General features: G+C 39.9%; 1 protein-coding gene across 1 annotated transcript in view; it reads left to right on the top strand.

Annotated features, from left to right (window-relative positions):
* The window catches only part of LOC135486767 (HAUS augmin-like complex subunit 3), a 79827-nt gene that overhangs the window by 40035 nt on the left and 23860 nt on the right, over positions 1-15932 (top strand). Inside the window, exon 3 of the mRNA XM_064769865.1 lies at positions 12137-12278. Within this exon, the coding sequence (XP_064625935.1) occupies positions 12137-12278 (142 nt within the window). The remainder of the gene's footprint in view (positions 1-12136; positions 12279-15932) is intronic.

Raw genomic sequence — 15932 nt, 5'->3', positions numbered from 1 at the left:
TCTATTTACAGACTTTTATTATGATGTAATTTTTAACCTACGTGTTGTATTGTGTAAATGTTATGTTTTTAGTCTGGAATATACAGTCCTCAAGGAAGGAAGTGCGTGGTCTGAGTGAGTTCTTCATGATGAGATCGAAATGATACCGAACGAATAAACAACATTCATGTGACCTAGGTACAGTCACATGACCTCATAACTGATGATGTGTCAGACTTGTTGGAGTCGTCCTAAGAGTTTACTTTAACCTTACTATTAACGTCAACAACAACGCCGGTGCTGATGTCGTCGGGATAAACTCGTAAGAAAATTCCAGATGGGCCGCACAGAAAAGTATGAGTTCAAATCACTTAAAAATTGTAAGTACTTGATCTTCTGTTGTACTTATAATGCCGTAATAAATTGTTTTTATTCCAGGAATTATTTTATTCAGCGCACTTATAAAACTCGGTACATACTAGCACAACTGTCGGACTTGGCAGGATGGTGGTACCAGTCTTGAATTGACCAAAGTTCTAACTGTAAACAAATACAAGTGTTCCATTCTAAATATAATAAGGTTGCATATGCGCAACGGTATACCTCCTCGAGTGACTCACCCATACATCATCAGTTATGAGGTCGCGTGACTGTAGCTTGGTCACATGAATGTTGAACGAAAAAATTGTTTGATGAAAAAAGGATGAACATTAAAAAAATTGATGTATTTTTCACGGGTTGCATGTAGTTTTGAAATTGTTGATGTAATTTTCGAAATGTTGCATATATTTTTGGAAATGTTGCATATATTTTTGGAAATGTTGCATGCACTTTTTGCGAGTATTTTCCCAGGGATGGATTTTTTCTACTTTGGCTTGCCATAGATTTGTTGGTCTTGTATTATAAAACTTGACAATCAAAATTGAAATGTTTTCTCATCATGTTTTTGCAGGAATAATCATAGCTACATTGAACGTTTTTGGTGACCACATCACAGATCACCGAGAGAGGAGCTGAGCTACACTCATACTCATAGAACTGAACTAACACCTTACTGCACCTTCCATCCAACTTCAGTGCTCACCTGTGTAGTCATCAGAAGAACCAGTCAATTCTAGTATTTCATTCTTTTTCACTGTAATACCTCAAAATTGATTAAATAAAGAAAACCGTATGTGGCAGTTGGTTTACCAAAATCAAGTGTATATGTTAATTTTTTCTCGCTATCAATGCGGGCCAAGAAAATCATACCCCTTGGTCCTTGCTTTGCACTTTGGAGCTATTGGTTATCCCTGATATAAAGCCGATGACAATTACTGCATGGCTTTCCCGGCTTAGGGCGGACCTTGTTCACTGGACTAGTTTGTCTCAACTAACACTTCAAATAAAAGGAATTGATGTAAAGGTCAAGACTGTTTCTGTTTGTAACAATGCATCTACTGGGCTGGTTTGCCTCAACCTACGCTTCAAGGGATTTGGTGTTAAGGTCCTTAAAACTGTTTGCCCCAAGGTTGTGACCAGGCATCGACTGGGCTGGTTTTTCACAACCTGCACTTCGAAGGAATATATACAAAGGTCCAGATTACATTTGCTACATGATGTAGTTGTCCTAGGTTGTGACCATGCATCTAATGGACTGGTTGTCTCAAGCAGTACTTTGACGGGTTGAAAAGGTCCAGACTGCAGTTACTGGTTGTCTACTGCGTTGCACCATCCCTGCAGACTACAAGTTAATGTTATAGGCCTTTTTTATAATATGAATGGGGTATTTGTGGCCCCTTTTTTACCTATAACTTTGGTTACGCAAGATATTTCTAGGCAGGTTCACTCAAACCAGCCTGCATCTTGTAGTGGCACCTCTTCCAATTTTACAGCCTGTAATCCAGGGCACTTAATCTAAAACAATGCCTTGGAGAGAAAATACAAGACTCGTGGCAGGGGCTACAAATACCCCGTGGCCTTGGAGTATTTGTAGCCCCTGACAGAAATTTTAAATTGCATTTTTTTTATAACTGTTTATTTCGTTAATGAATAGATGTACATTTACACTAGTGTATGTGTGAAAGTGCTAGCGTGCAGTGTGCTTTACATGTGATACCGAGGTAAAACATATATACAACTTACTGATTTGGTACACCAATACTAATACACTGAGAGCACCAATAATAGCATTCAGATATTGGGGGTTTTCAATGCACGCACAGGAGCTCAATGATCTTACTGGTGTCTGCGTGGTTTAGGAGGTCGTGTCCACAGTCCCTCGGTTTTCAAAAGTTCCCTAATCTGTGTCCCAACCTGTTTCACTCGTTCCTTGCTTTGGGTACCAAAGTGAAGTATTAAATCTGCAGCAAGAGGATTTTTGTTAATGTTGTACTTAGTACACAAGTGATTGATACTATTGCTTAATGGTGATCTGCTCCCTGCAAGGACCAGCCGCCAACCCAATTGAAGTACTGATTAGACGATGCTGCTAGAGAGTTGAACAAATTCCAAGCATGCTTTTCAAGGGTAATTTGTATATGACAATCATCAATTATAACCGGAATCAACTTGCAATGAGTCCGTGGAGGTACAATTAAATTTTCAGCAATTTACTCTTCGTGGCATTGAATTTTAGTGTATACTTGATGGACAATTTGTCACAAACCCCGAGCATTGTCCTCAAAGCGATGGTGCAAGGATTATAACAGCCTCCACGTGAGCAAATGCCCCACAAAAGATGTGACCTATGGCAGCCGATACCTATCCTCTGCAACCCATCCACGAGCTCTCCTATGTAAAAATTGAACAGTATGGTGATAAAACACCGCCCTGTTTGTGCCATTTGAAACCCTGAAGGGGGGGACACATATTGGTCCCACTTAATACAAATTGTCTGTGTGGTGTACAGCGTCAGTTATAAACGTTAAATAAGAGGACAAATACCTCTATCTCGCGGAATCTTGAAAGCTTGATGTAACTCACATAATCAAATGTTTTGGATGCATCAGAGTCTTTATATTAAAAGGTCAGGTCACTGCAGGTTTCCTTTGACCCCACAGCTCTTTCGGGCAATTAAGTGGAAGCCATGATAAAGCCCTTTTTAAGTCAGCTACGAACTGAGTTGATGTGCAAAACAATGATGGAACGACCAAAATTCTGTTAAAAATATTTACTCTGCATATATGAGGTACACATATGATTTATCGGGTTACAAATACATGTACATACAATTTAAATTATATTGATGAGAACGATCTAAAAAATTAGACAGATGTGTTGATAAGCTGCTAATTGCCAAACCAATAATCAAACCACAATTAAACTGCATGCACTCTCATCTCTTAGCAATTTGTTATAAAAATCCATAATTAGGTTGCAATCAATGGCAACATATACTGTAAATTGTTTCTGATGAGGTGACTCAAAATTTGATGTACACATCATAAATGTTTGTAAGGTTTAAGCCAAATTGCGTGTTTAACAACATTGGAACGGTATACCTCACACCACTTTATTCGTGCCAAAACAAGCTCATCGATGGCAAAATGAACCATTTTCTAATCTAAATAATCTAGGAACTGGGCTTCAAAATCGCAAAACTATCAAATATCCCATTAACAGTTACATTAAAGTAGCAAAATTTAAATCGACATAAAATGGGATTTCAAACATGCGAACATCTAACCACAGAAAACGGGACGTTTTGCATATTTTCTTCTTTTTTTTCGTTTTTATACCGCGAACGCGAAATTAAACCTGCTATAAAACTAGTTGTAGTCGGTCAAAATTAATTAATAAGATATTATTATCCCATTAGATGACAACAAATGGAACCATGTAATACCCTTAGATGGTCCATTATGTACCGACAACTCACTAAACTGCTGACCACAAAAATATTGGATGATGTGGCGTAGAAAAACGCATTTTGAAAATTATTCTCAAACCAACTTTTTTGGCTCACCGTTAGGGGAGTCTATACAATAGCCCTGTGTCCGTCTGTCGTTTGTCGTCGTCCGTCGTCGTCGCATCCTGTGGCCCGTTTCTTAATTGCTAGTGCTATGAACTTGAAACTTTGTACACATGACCCCCTATGTCAGAGGTACTCTGACACTGAATTTCAGTCTGGTCTGGTTCTTGACTAGGCCACCAGGGGGCTAAAACTGAAAACATAAAAAGTGTGATATATCTCTTATTAATCATCCGTATTCCATAAAAATTTTATGGTAGGTACTCCTAGCAAGGAAACATCACATATCGTACAGGTTTTTGATTTGACCTACTTTTCAAGGTCACAGAGGTCAAATGGCGTAAATTGGCTGTTAGGATGTAACTATGGCACGTTTCTAAACTGCAATGACTATTGATCCCAAATTTGGTGCGCATGTACCCCTTAGTCAGGTGATCTCGGGGACCGAGGTTCGGTCCAATATGATTCACCACTTGACCACCAGGGGGCTAAATCCAGAACCCTTTCAAATGTGATTGTTCCTTAACTTCTTGCCCCATTGCCACCAATTTGATATCATGGGTACATCTTACCACCAGACAGTATATGTCACGCAGGTTTTTAATTTGACCTACTTTCAAGGTCACAGAGGTCAAACGGCGTAAATTGGCTGTCAGGCCGTAACTATGGCAAGTTTCTTAACCGCAATGACTATTGATCACGAATTAAGTATACATGTACCCCTCGGTCAGGTGATCTCAGGTACCGAAGTTTGGTCCGATCTGATTTGCTGTTTGGCCACCAGGGAGGGGGCCAAATCCAAAATTCTTCAAAATGCTATTATTCCTTAATTACTTGCCCGATTGGGACCAATTTTATATAATAGGTACATCTAATTCTAACAACCATTCAATGTGTCACACAGGTCTTTTTTGATTTGACCTACTTTTCAGGTCACAGAGGTCAACTGTACTGTAAATTGGCCATTTTGGGGAAATTGTAATTGCTTGGACCTACATCAAACCTAACACTACATGACACAATACCATGCTCTTCATCCATCTTTCCTCCTCATGAGGTGAGCACAATGGCCCTGGCCATTTCATTCATATAAATGTTATCTTTGACATCATATGTAAATAGTTTTATAGAGATCAGTGACTTTGAAGCAGGCGTTTGCTTTAAAACGGGGTGTTTGAAACGGCCATGTTCAGCTGATCAAAGAATAGTTCAAAGTCCAGTTGTGAGGAAATGGCTTGGGTGTACCATGTGACCAGAGAGAGCTCTGTCCCAACGCGCCTCTTCCGAAACGGGTGGCAGCTTTGATGTTGAAGCCATACTGTCCCTAGTTGCCTGACTCTTTATTTGAAAGACTCCGGATGCATCAAGCATGACACAATACACAGGGGTGTCATTGTTATTGAAATGCCTAATAACTTCTTCAACCATAAAACTGCAGCATGTAGTTGACAAATTCTTTTTGAAACCAAATTGGTTGTCTTTTGTTAACAAAAGCTCACTATATTAATCTAGAATGATATAATCTAAAATCTTATCAATTATAGTACTAAGTGCAATACCACGGTAATTCTCCGAAACATTCAATGATTTTCTCATATTCTTAGGAATAGGGACAACAGTAGGCCTAGAGTAATCAATAGGGCAGAAACCATGAGATATCATTGTGTTTAACAGGAAGGTGAGATAAACATGCAGCTTCCGTTGTGCATATATAAAATTATTAGAGGATACTGTGACGTCCTGTATGTATATTGATATATGTTAATTAAGGCATATCGGCTATGGACCAAAGGGATGTTACAATGGAGACGAGGAACCGTATTATCAAATGAACTGTTGATTTTATCTAAAAGTGTTTGGAAAACGGTAGGAAACAAATTTTTATTCGAATAAATTTTTTCAAATCTTGAAATCCAAGATGGCGGCAATCAGTCTACCCAACTTCCCAGAATTCGATCTTGTCCCAAGAGAAACTGCTCCGATATGATTCGCCAAATATATCAGACGCATCCAAATCATGTTTGATGCAATGACTATCAAAGAAGCCAAACAAAAGAAGGCAATGCTACTGCACTATGTGGGTGACTGTGCAAGCGACATATTCGAGACATTGGTTGTGCCTGAAGTCGATGCGACAGACACCTCGATTGACAATGTCTATGAATGCGTGGTAAAAGCCTTTAGTGCGTACCTAGAACCTAGAAATGTATCGATCATTTGGTCTACTCATTCCGGAGAGAGAAACAGTTGAACAATGAGACTGAAGGTGAATTCTACGCACGACTTGTAATTTTGGCAAAACGGTGCGAGTTCGCAGTTGTTAATCTTGAAATAAAACGCCAAATTATACAAAGGACGCACAATAATCGACTACGCCAGAAATCAATTGAAGAATCGTTGACTTTAGATAATCTGCTGAAAACTTCTAGATCTATGGCACTAGCAGACAGTCAAACAGTGGACATCAAAAAGCACTGTGATACGCACCAGTCCAATGCATTGCATAGGAAAATCATCGAAAGGTGAACCGTCGTTTCGAAACCCTGGCAATGGCAATCGCAATCAACGTGATCGTAATAGCATATGCGGTCTATGTGGTGGATCATGCCCACATTGAGGTGACTGTCCTGCAAAGGGCAAGGAGTGCAATCGTTGCGGTCGTTTAAATCATTTCGGGAAAGTATGTCGTACCAATACCAGCAGGTCTACCAACCAGAATCGAGACAAATCTCAGCCGAGACTGAGTAACCATGGCAACCAGAGACTTCATCAAAATGGCAACCACCGAGCTAGAGCTGTTGAGTCCAAACGTGATGAGGACACCCAGAGCCTTAGTCACAACACCACGGAAGACGACGATGAATATTCATTCCACATCACCACCACATTCATCAGTGATAAACCAGTCTTCAAAGTTACAATATGCGGCACCCGCACACGAGTAATGGCTGACTCTGGTGCAACAGTGTATATTCTGAATACGGAAGAATATCGCAATATCATACTTCTACCACGGCTAACCCCATCGAAAACGATAATTTTTCCATATCTATCTGATACTCCTCTAAATTTGTGCGGCAAATTTGAAGCAGAACTCCGCAATGACAATCGTCAATGTCAAGAAACATTCTACGTCGTGGAAGGACCAAGCGGTTCGCTAATCAGTTGGAAAACATCTCAAAAGCTCACCCTAATCAGGGTAACTAACGCCTTTACCCATGAAACCAAAATTCCTGATTGTCTTGTAGATTTCCCTAACGTAACCAAAGGTATGGGAGCCTGCAAAGGAGATCCTGTGAAAATACACGTTGACCCAAATGTCATACCAGTCGCACAACCTCATCGAAAGTTACCGTTCAATGTTAGAAAACGAGTCAAAGACAAAATTTTGGACTTGGCAGATTCCGATATCCTCGAACTCGCAGAAGGACCTACTCCTTGGATATCGCCTATTGTAGTCTTACCTAAACCTCATAATCCAGACGAAATCCGATTTGCGTGGATATGCGTTGTGTTAATCGTGCGATCATTCGTGAACGTCATGTGATTCCAACTATCGATGACATAACTGCAGACCTCAATGGCTGCACTGTGTTCAGTAAACTCAATCTTAAGCAGGGATGTCATCAAATTTTACTTGATCCAGCATCACGTCATTAAATTTTGACAACTTTTTCATCTCATATCGGATTATGGCGCTATAAGAGGCTGAATTTCGGTATGTCCTGTTCGGCAGAGATCTTTCAGAAAAAGATCAGTGATGTGATTAAAGGAATCCCGGAGTACGCGACGTAAGTGACAATATCTATATTGGCGGTAAAAACACAAAGGAACACGATGAACGGCTTCGCCTTGTGTTACAAAGACTATCTGAAAACAATCTAACCGTCAATCTACCAAAGTGTCTATTCAGAGTTGCTAGCATGATATTCTTCGGACATTAGTTCAGCGCAAAAGGGATATCTCTGGATCCGAAAAAGGTTGCGGATCTTCAGGCGATAAAAGCTCCGACAAACGTCACTGAAGTCTTAAGTTTGTTAAGTACCGCATCATTCTGCAGTCGATTCATCAAGGACTTCGCAACCATAACGAAACCAATGCGACGCCTAACGTGCAAAGACGTCCCATGGCAATGGGGAGAAGAGGAACTAGCGTCACTGAACAAACTGCAATCAGCTCTGTCTGAAAAGACTACGCTAAGTTACTTTGATCCCGAAAAGCAAACCATTCTGTTTGTTGACGGCAGTCCCGTTGGCTTAGGTGCTGTAATTACGCAACAGGACTTGAAAACTAATGACATTATCCCGCTTCACTTCGCTAGTTATCCGCTGACACCCACCGAATCCAGATATCCGCAAATTGATTGCAAGGCACTGTCAATATACTGGTCGATCAAGAGATTCCATTTGTACTGTTACGGGAAAGAATTCCGCGTGATAACCAATCATTTACCATTAGTGAATCTTTTCAACAATCCTACGTCAAAGCCATCAGCCAGAAAGAGAGATGGCTAATGGATCTTCAACACTACCAATTCACAGTGGAATACCGTCCAGGATCAAATAACCCCGCAGACTATGCATCACGTATTCCAATAAGTGTCCCAGGGAAAGTGAACATTGATGAAGGGGACGGGACAATCCGGTTGCGTACATTGTGGAAAATGCTATACCGAAAGCAATGACACTAAATGGAATTGAACTGGCTACCGCGCAAAACCCATTATTGCAAGCCACAATGTCGTCATAACGATATGGAAAATGGCACGATCCACCACCAAGCGTGTCATTAGCAGAACTCGGTTTGAAAGAATTAAAGATGAACTTACATGTACTGATACCCTAGTCTTGAAATCGATCTGCATTGTACTACCAACTAGCCTTCAGGAAAGAACTACCGATATCGCACATTCAGGACATCTTGGAAACTCGAAAACCAAAGGACTACTAAGAGAAAAAGTCTGGTTTCCGCTTATGGATAAGGTGGTAGAGCAAAAGGTCAAATCTTGTCTGCCATGCCAAATTGCTACACCAGTGACAACCCGTGAACCATTAAAAATGTGCCCCTACCAAAGGGGCCGTTTGAGAAAACAAGTGTTGACTTTGCTTACGCAGAAGGTGAAACTGTGCTTCTCCTGATAGATGAATACTCCAGATTCCCATTCATTGAGCCAATCCGTACCACTTCTGCTCAGTGCGTAATTCCAAAGCTAGATAGGATTTTCTCAACCTTTGGTACTCCAGAAACTGTCAAATCCGACAACGGGCCTCCATTTGATGGACATGAATTTGCAAAGTTCGCAGATACCCTTGGATTTGAGCACCACAAAATTACACCTCTTTGGCCCCGTGCCAATGGCGAAATTGAGAGACTCGTACAAACATTCAAAAATCATGTGAAAGTGTCAAAAGCACAAGGAACCAACTGGAAAAAGGATTTGCAATCGTTCCTGAGAGACTATAGAACTTCACCGCATGATACTACCGGCATCGCTCCCGCAACATTGTTCTTAAAGCGTTTAGTCCGAAATAAACTACCGCAAATACCAGAAATTGATCCAGCTGTGGAAATAGTCAGAAAGCGTGATCACGAAAAGAAACCCATGCTGACAATAAATCCTATGTGAAACCGAACGATCTGGCAATAGCTGATTCTGTGTTTGTGAAACGCCCATTCAACATGGCAAAAGGAAACACTCCTTATGATATAACACCCCTAACTGTCATAGCGAAGAAAGGTAGCATGATAACAGCAAATACAGATGGGAGAAATGTTACTAGAAACTCATCATTCTTTAAGAAACTACTGTTCAGAGACAAATCAGAGCTATCAGAATCGAATGCTGACAGAACCGGCATCAACAGTGAGGCCAAGGACCAAGTGCCAATTTCACCTGGGGCTGAGGTAGAAAATTCAGACAGCTCTGACAAGTCCGTTGTAAATACACCAAATGTAAACATACCCGCTGCTTCAATAGTGCCTGACAAGAAAGAAAATTAACTGAGTGTTGACAAATCAATTTCATTACAAGGACCTGATGTAAATCCTAATAATAGTCAGTCGCGGTCGAGTGAACCAAAACCACAACAACAACTCCGCAGGTCAACCCGAGACAGAAACCCTATAAAAAGGCTGACATAGGAATGAGTTTATGAATTAGAGACAATTGAGAGTTTATGAATCGAGGGACAATTTTATCGGTTTATAGTTATTAATTTTACAGTCATATATCATTCATTAGTTTACATTATATACAAAACCAAAAAAATATCTTAATTCAAAGTTTACCAGTTTATGTTATGTTTTATCTATAAGGAAGGTGATGTGACATCCTGTATGTATATTGATATGTTAATTAAGATGTATCGGAGGACACCAACAAAGTCGTATATTAAATGTGTCATATTATATCTTGTATTCCTTGATTAATACTTATCGGCTATGGACCAAAGGGACGTTCAGATACGTTATTGATACTGTACTTTTTACCCTTCTTCAGGCATTTAATAGCAGCAGCTATATTGTCTACTTCGACATTGTGAGAGGTTTTGCATTTACCGACACAATTGTTTATGATATCATTTTCTATTTTACCCTGCACTATTTCAAATCATCATCATGATATGAGACAGAGTTATAGAGCGCTGAGCGCAGAGCCTGCCAACGGAGATTAGCCAGTATACCAGTTTTATGTATGATAACATAATGTTGCAAATCAGACTAATTGTAAAACACAAAGTTCTACCACACCAGTAACTTTGAAAATATTTTATTTTGAAATAATGTGAGATAAATTAGAATAAAACCTCAAATGTGTCATTGTTGGTACATATAGGGTTCACATTGTATCTAAATCAGATAGATTTATGGTTAAATGATATAATTCAGTTGTAAGAATAAAGAAACCTAGCATCTTCATGATTTATGACAGGATATAATTGAGCTATTTGTAGGGGCTGCAAATACCCCACACCAACGGGCTACAAATACCCCAAGGGTACGGTACCTTGGTCCGAAACGTTTGCTTTTGATAATGATATCAAATGCCACATACAACATTCTCTACACTCAATACTGATAACCTGAACTAGGTTTGAAATATATCAATGCTCTATAAGTGTGGAAAATTCATACCTGCAAAAAGTTCGATCCCAACTTTCTTTGTGCCTGTGTCCGATTTGTTTACTTCTTTCATATCCATGATTGGGTTGGCTGAACAATTCCATGGTTACCGGAAGATGAATCAGAAACATTGCCAGGGGCTACAATTAGACCGGGGCTACGAATACCCCATTTCACCTTACTTATATGTACAGTTTACCAAACTCCACTGGCCCAGCAATTCCTGTCTGATTTCCTTCCATTTTATCAGACAACAGGAGAACTGAGCAATGGTTATCAAGTGTGTAACCCTTTAATTCCCACTGGTGCAATGCGCTGGATTAGATTCTTGGAGCAAATTTACGAAAAGGGTTAAATCTAACAGTCCAGCACGTAAACGAGTTGTTGGTGTAAAGTAACTCCAAATGTTTCAAAACGGCTGGATTTTGGGTCACCGGATGGTTTCATTAATCACTGAAGTGTCTGGTTAGCTGGCTGGAGGAAAGACCAGGAACTAAAATAAACTTTTTAAAAATCACCAGTGACCGCTCATGAGAGTGGGCAATTAAACTGTGATACTGATGCTGATAAGAGTTTTCTAGATTCTAGGTAGGATTCTGTCACTGTCCTTTAAACGGTACTGTTCAAGGTCACAGAGGTTAAATGGCATAAAATGTTCTCTTTGGCTGTATACTATAGCATGTTTCTTAACAAGCATGATTTCTTAACAACCAAATATCTATACGGTGAGCAGAATGGCCACTGGTCTTTTCATTAGCCCTCAAAGTTTGGCTATCACCTTCCCCATCATACTGTACCATTATATGGTTTGGACAAAATTTCAGCTGAGTGCCAGGCCCTTGCTATAAGTTAACTATTGCCATCTCCGGGCTCAGGAAAAATCTCTTCTGAGTCATCTGGAGAAATCTACAAGAGAAGCTTTGGTATTAATATCAGATGATGGGGTCAAGGTCAAGGCTACCCATGTTAGGTGGCTGAGTGTCAGAAATATCCAATAATGTAATATATAAATACACCTTTTCTTTCTTCTACAGGTAATCCTGATAATGTAATATATAAATACCCCTGTTCTTTCTTCTACAGGTAATCCTAATCACCACCAACAGCTATTCCTGACCTACAGTTCTTTACAAGATGCTGCCAACAACATTGAGGATGAAGTGTTAGCAGCAAGAACTAGTGTAGCTACAATATCAACAGCCAAAGATCAGAGAATGGCAGACCTGTACGTAGCTTTCTCAGAGCTTCTCTCTTACTTTCGGTGGCGAACTTTGACCAACAACTTGCCAGATTTAATGATAGGGACATCACTTCCCAATCTTTTTCTTTGTTTAGTATTAAGGTAAACTCGTATAATGACTCCAGCCGGGCCGCAAAGTAAATGAGAAATATGATTTCTTGTATGTGCAGATCCTTATCAGTATGTTACTTCAGAAATTATGTCTTATGCAATATGATACTGATAGTGATTGCTTATTATGATTTCCTCTATAGCGATGAGAGGCAGTTTTGGGCATGACTTGTGAATTTTAGGCAGGTCCTCCGGTTACATTGGCCCGGTTGTTCAAAGCCTGGTTGGTTTAGCGGCTACTACTTTTTAGCAACTGCTACTTAACTTGGCAGATTCCTTTGGGTTCCACTAAAACTATGCAGCAGCCCGTGACAAAACCCTTGAGGTATCGCTAACTTAGAGGTGACATAGCGGCCGCTTTGAACAACCCGGCCTCATACTTCTAGTGTACTGTATCGATCCAATTGTGTTACTCATGAATGAAAGAGGCAACTCGTATGAAAACATTTATAACTTTGCTTGTCGGATACATTATACAGAAATCATCAGCTCATTCCAAGGCAAAGATTTTGCCACAACAAAATCTTATTGAGGATAAGAAGTTTGATGAGGCGGTTCTGCTAGGTCTCACCTATTGTGCCGCTTGGAGGTAACATTCACCTCAAACTGTGGCGGTCGTTAGCAATCCTCAGTAATTCTGCAGTCAATTATTTACCATCATAAGAAAGTCAGTACCCTCACCTCTATTGAACCTCAAATGAACTGCAAAAAGCCAACAATAAGGCCAAGCGAGTGTAACAAAACACAAATTTTGTCTAATTGTTAATCAAAGGGACTGAAGCCTTTGAGACCTAGCACTACAGCTAGCATTATATGTGAAGGTGTTTAAACATCGGCATGCTTACAGTCCTTTTTAGCTCACCTGTCAGGTGAGCTAATACGATACCGCGGCGTCTGGGGTCCGTCGTTGTCGTCGTCGTTAACTTTTGACAAAATCGTGGCATGTTTCTTAACCGCTTGACCCAGAAAGTTCATACTTGGTGTGTGGGTACCCCTAGGCAAGACCTTCCTTCAGAATGAAAATCAGCGCAATTTGACTGCTGGTCTGCCATATGGGGGGTGCTCTTTGAAAACCTATTTTTGTCATTTTGAAGCTTATGGTTAAAGCTAGAGCGATGAAAATTTTATGGTGGGTGTATCTAATAAAGGTACATCACATATCACACGGGTTTTTGATTTGACCTTCATTTCAAGGTCACAGAGGTCGAACTCTAAAATTTCTTTGATCATGGCACGTTTTTTTTACTATTGGTCATAGACTCTCTAAATTTGATATGTGGACACCTATTGGGCATCTCTACATGTTGACACAGATTTAGGTCAGTGTGACCTACTATTCAGGTATAAGTAGGTCAAGGTTAAAAAAGCCCATTTTCTTTATTCCAGCAGATTGAAGTTTGAAATGAAGTTTTAGAGGTTGCCCTGATATTGAGGTTTCGATATTAAATAGATTAATTTCGTTTCATATCACTAGGTGGCAGTATTGTGCAAAAATGTCAGTTGGCACATTGCCAGCAGTTTTGAATTTCGCGGTTCGAGACAATCCGTCGGGGTATCCCAGATGCGCAGTGTTGTACTGCGCCACTAGATCTGCATACTACAAGTATGGAAGACAGCCATTTTATGAATTTGAAGCGAGACGAAGAAGGAATTAAATCACCTTGAATCAATGCTAAAACTTAATCATCCGCTCTTCGGATGAGGTTGTATGTGTTGATTACATTCTTGTGATTGGTTTGAGATTATTAGTTTGTCCTCATTGCCGGTTGTTTTAGAAAATTTTGACTGTGATTGGAAGGTAAAATGAGAAACTTGTCACACTGTTCTTCGGCTTGGAATGGGGATAGTCAATGCAGAGCCAGTTGGTACAAGCTGCCTTGCGAATCGGGGTGGCGTAATAATACTGTGAAAGAACAATAAAATGATGAATTGTAGCAGTGTGTGTCAGAAATTATGTGATTTCCATTGCATTTGACGATCCCAAAGTTTCGAGAGTATGGCAAAATGGCGGCTGGCGTCATTGCAGATTAGCGTCAAGCTGGAACCTTTCGTTATAATGTGGGCTTTTAAACACAAGTTAATGGTTTATAATCACCCAGACGCTACTCATTAGGTAAACCTCTACTAAAAACACTTGCTTTAATTTTTGTAAACATGTCACGAGTGCTTAAAAAGAACCATTTTTGTGATCGTTTTTCGTCGCTGTAGAAATGTGCACAGTCAGAGTCAGTCAGTGTGTCAACACAACAACGGTGTAAGCCCACACGAATCCATGATACACGTAGACACGAATGTAAACATTTGCCTGTTCACCGTTACCGATCACTGCCCCAAGAAAGGTCATCTGAGCTGGTTGACTAAAGTAGATGATGATAATGATGAAAGTGTAGCGCAGCTGTCATCAGTGCTTTTATAGTTAGGCCTAGCCTAGGCTATAGTCGGATTCATAAGTAAATGTCACTGACTGCCCTTTTGGGTCGCTGTGCAAAAACTATTGGGCCGATTTCTTCAAAGTTTGGTTTTTCTTGAATCTAATTTCGGGACCCAACACAATTTCCAGGTTAGAGATTTGCAAATTATAAAGAAAAAATTTTTCAACTTTGGAGCCCTTTGGCCTCTGGCCATTTTGGGGGAATCGGGAGGGCCCGATTTTTTTTGATGGATAGTTCTAAATGAAACTTGGCAGCTTTAAAGATACACACGAAAAAAAATTACCTGAACATTTCAGCAAAATGCATCCAGAAATAAGCAGTACAGAGGAGAAAATGTCAAAATCAACACACTACGTCAATGTACACCAATACATACAAAAAAATTATTTCGTAACCATGGTTACTGAAATATGAAAATCCTCTTGGGTCCCGAAATTAGATTCAAGAAAAACCAAACTTTGAAGAAATAGGCCCAGTAGTTTTTGCGCAGCGGCCCAAAAGGGCAGTGACATTTACTTATGAATCCGACTATAGGGCTGTCTTGTAACTATGTTATTGTCTCAAAAATGAATACAAACTGCTACCTAGTTACTCAGTACATCATATTCTATACTGTGCATTCCTTGCTTCAATTGTTCTTGTATCATATTTTTCAACATTTCTCTCTAATCGCAAGCCGAGGATAAATACTCCTTTCAAGATAGCGTATTCACACGCAATTCCACAGGTACATCCCATTCATTTGAAATTTCGGCCAATGACAGCAGGTTTTACAAAATGTAAATGCGCTGTTAATTTTCAATAGTCACTGAATAGCTAAGACACATGTAAACCCGTCTTAATTGGCCAGAAAACATCTCCCAGCTTCTCCCACAAATAACGATTCACTTATTCCAACGTCAGTTACATGTGCACGCGGAAAATAATACGACTAACTCCACTTTTTCTAGACAAACCACACCATCCCACAACTATTGCTTGATTAACCCCTAACAATGACAAGTTCTTCCTCATACTCTCCCTTTCATATCGACAGGTGAGCACAATGGCCCTGGCCATTTCATTCAAAATTAGTTCCAAAACCTGTAGATTTCGC

The sequence above is a fragment of the Lineus longissimus genome, chromosome 4 (genome assembly GCF_910592395.1).
Source record: "Lineus longissimus chromosome 4, tnLinLong1.2, whole genome shotgun sequence".
Taxonomy (NCBI): Eukaryota; Metazoa; Nemertea; class Pilidiophora; order Heteronemertea; family Lineidae; genus Lineus; species Lineus longissimus.
This window is presented reverse-complemented; position numbering and strand designations above follow the sequence as displayed.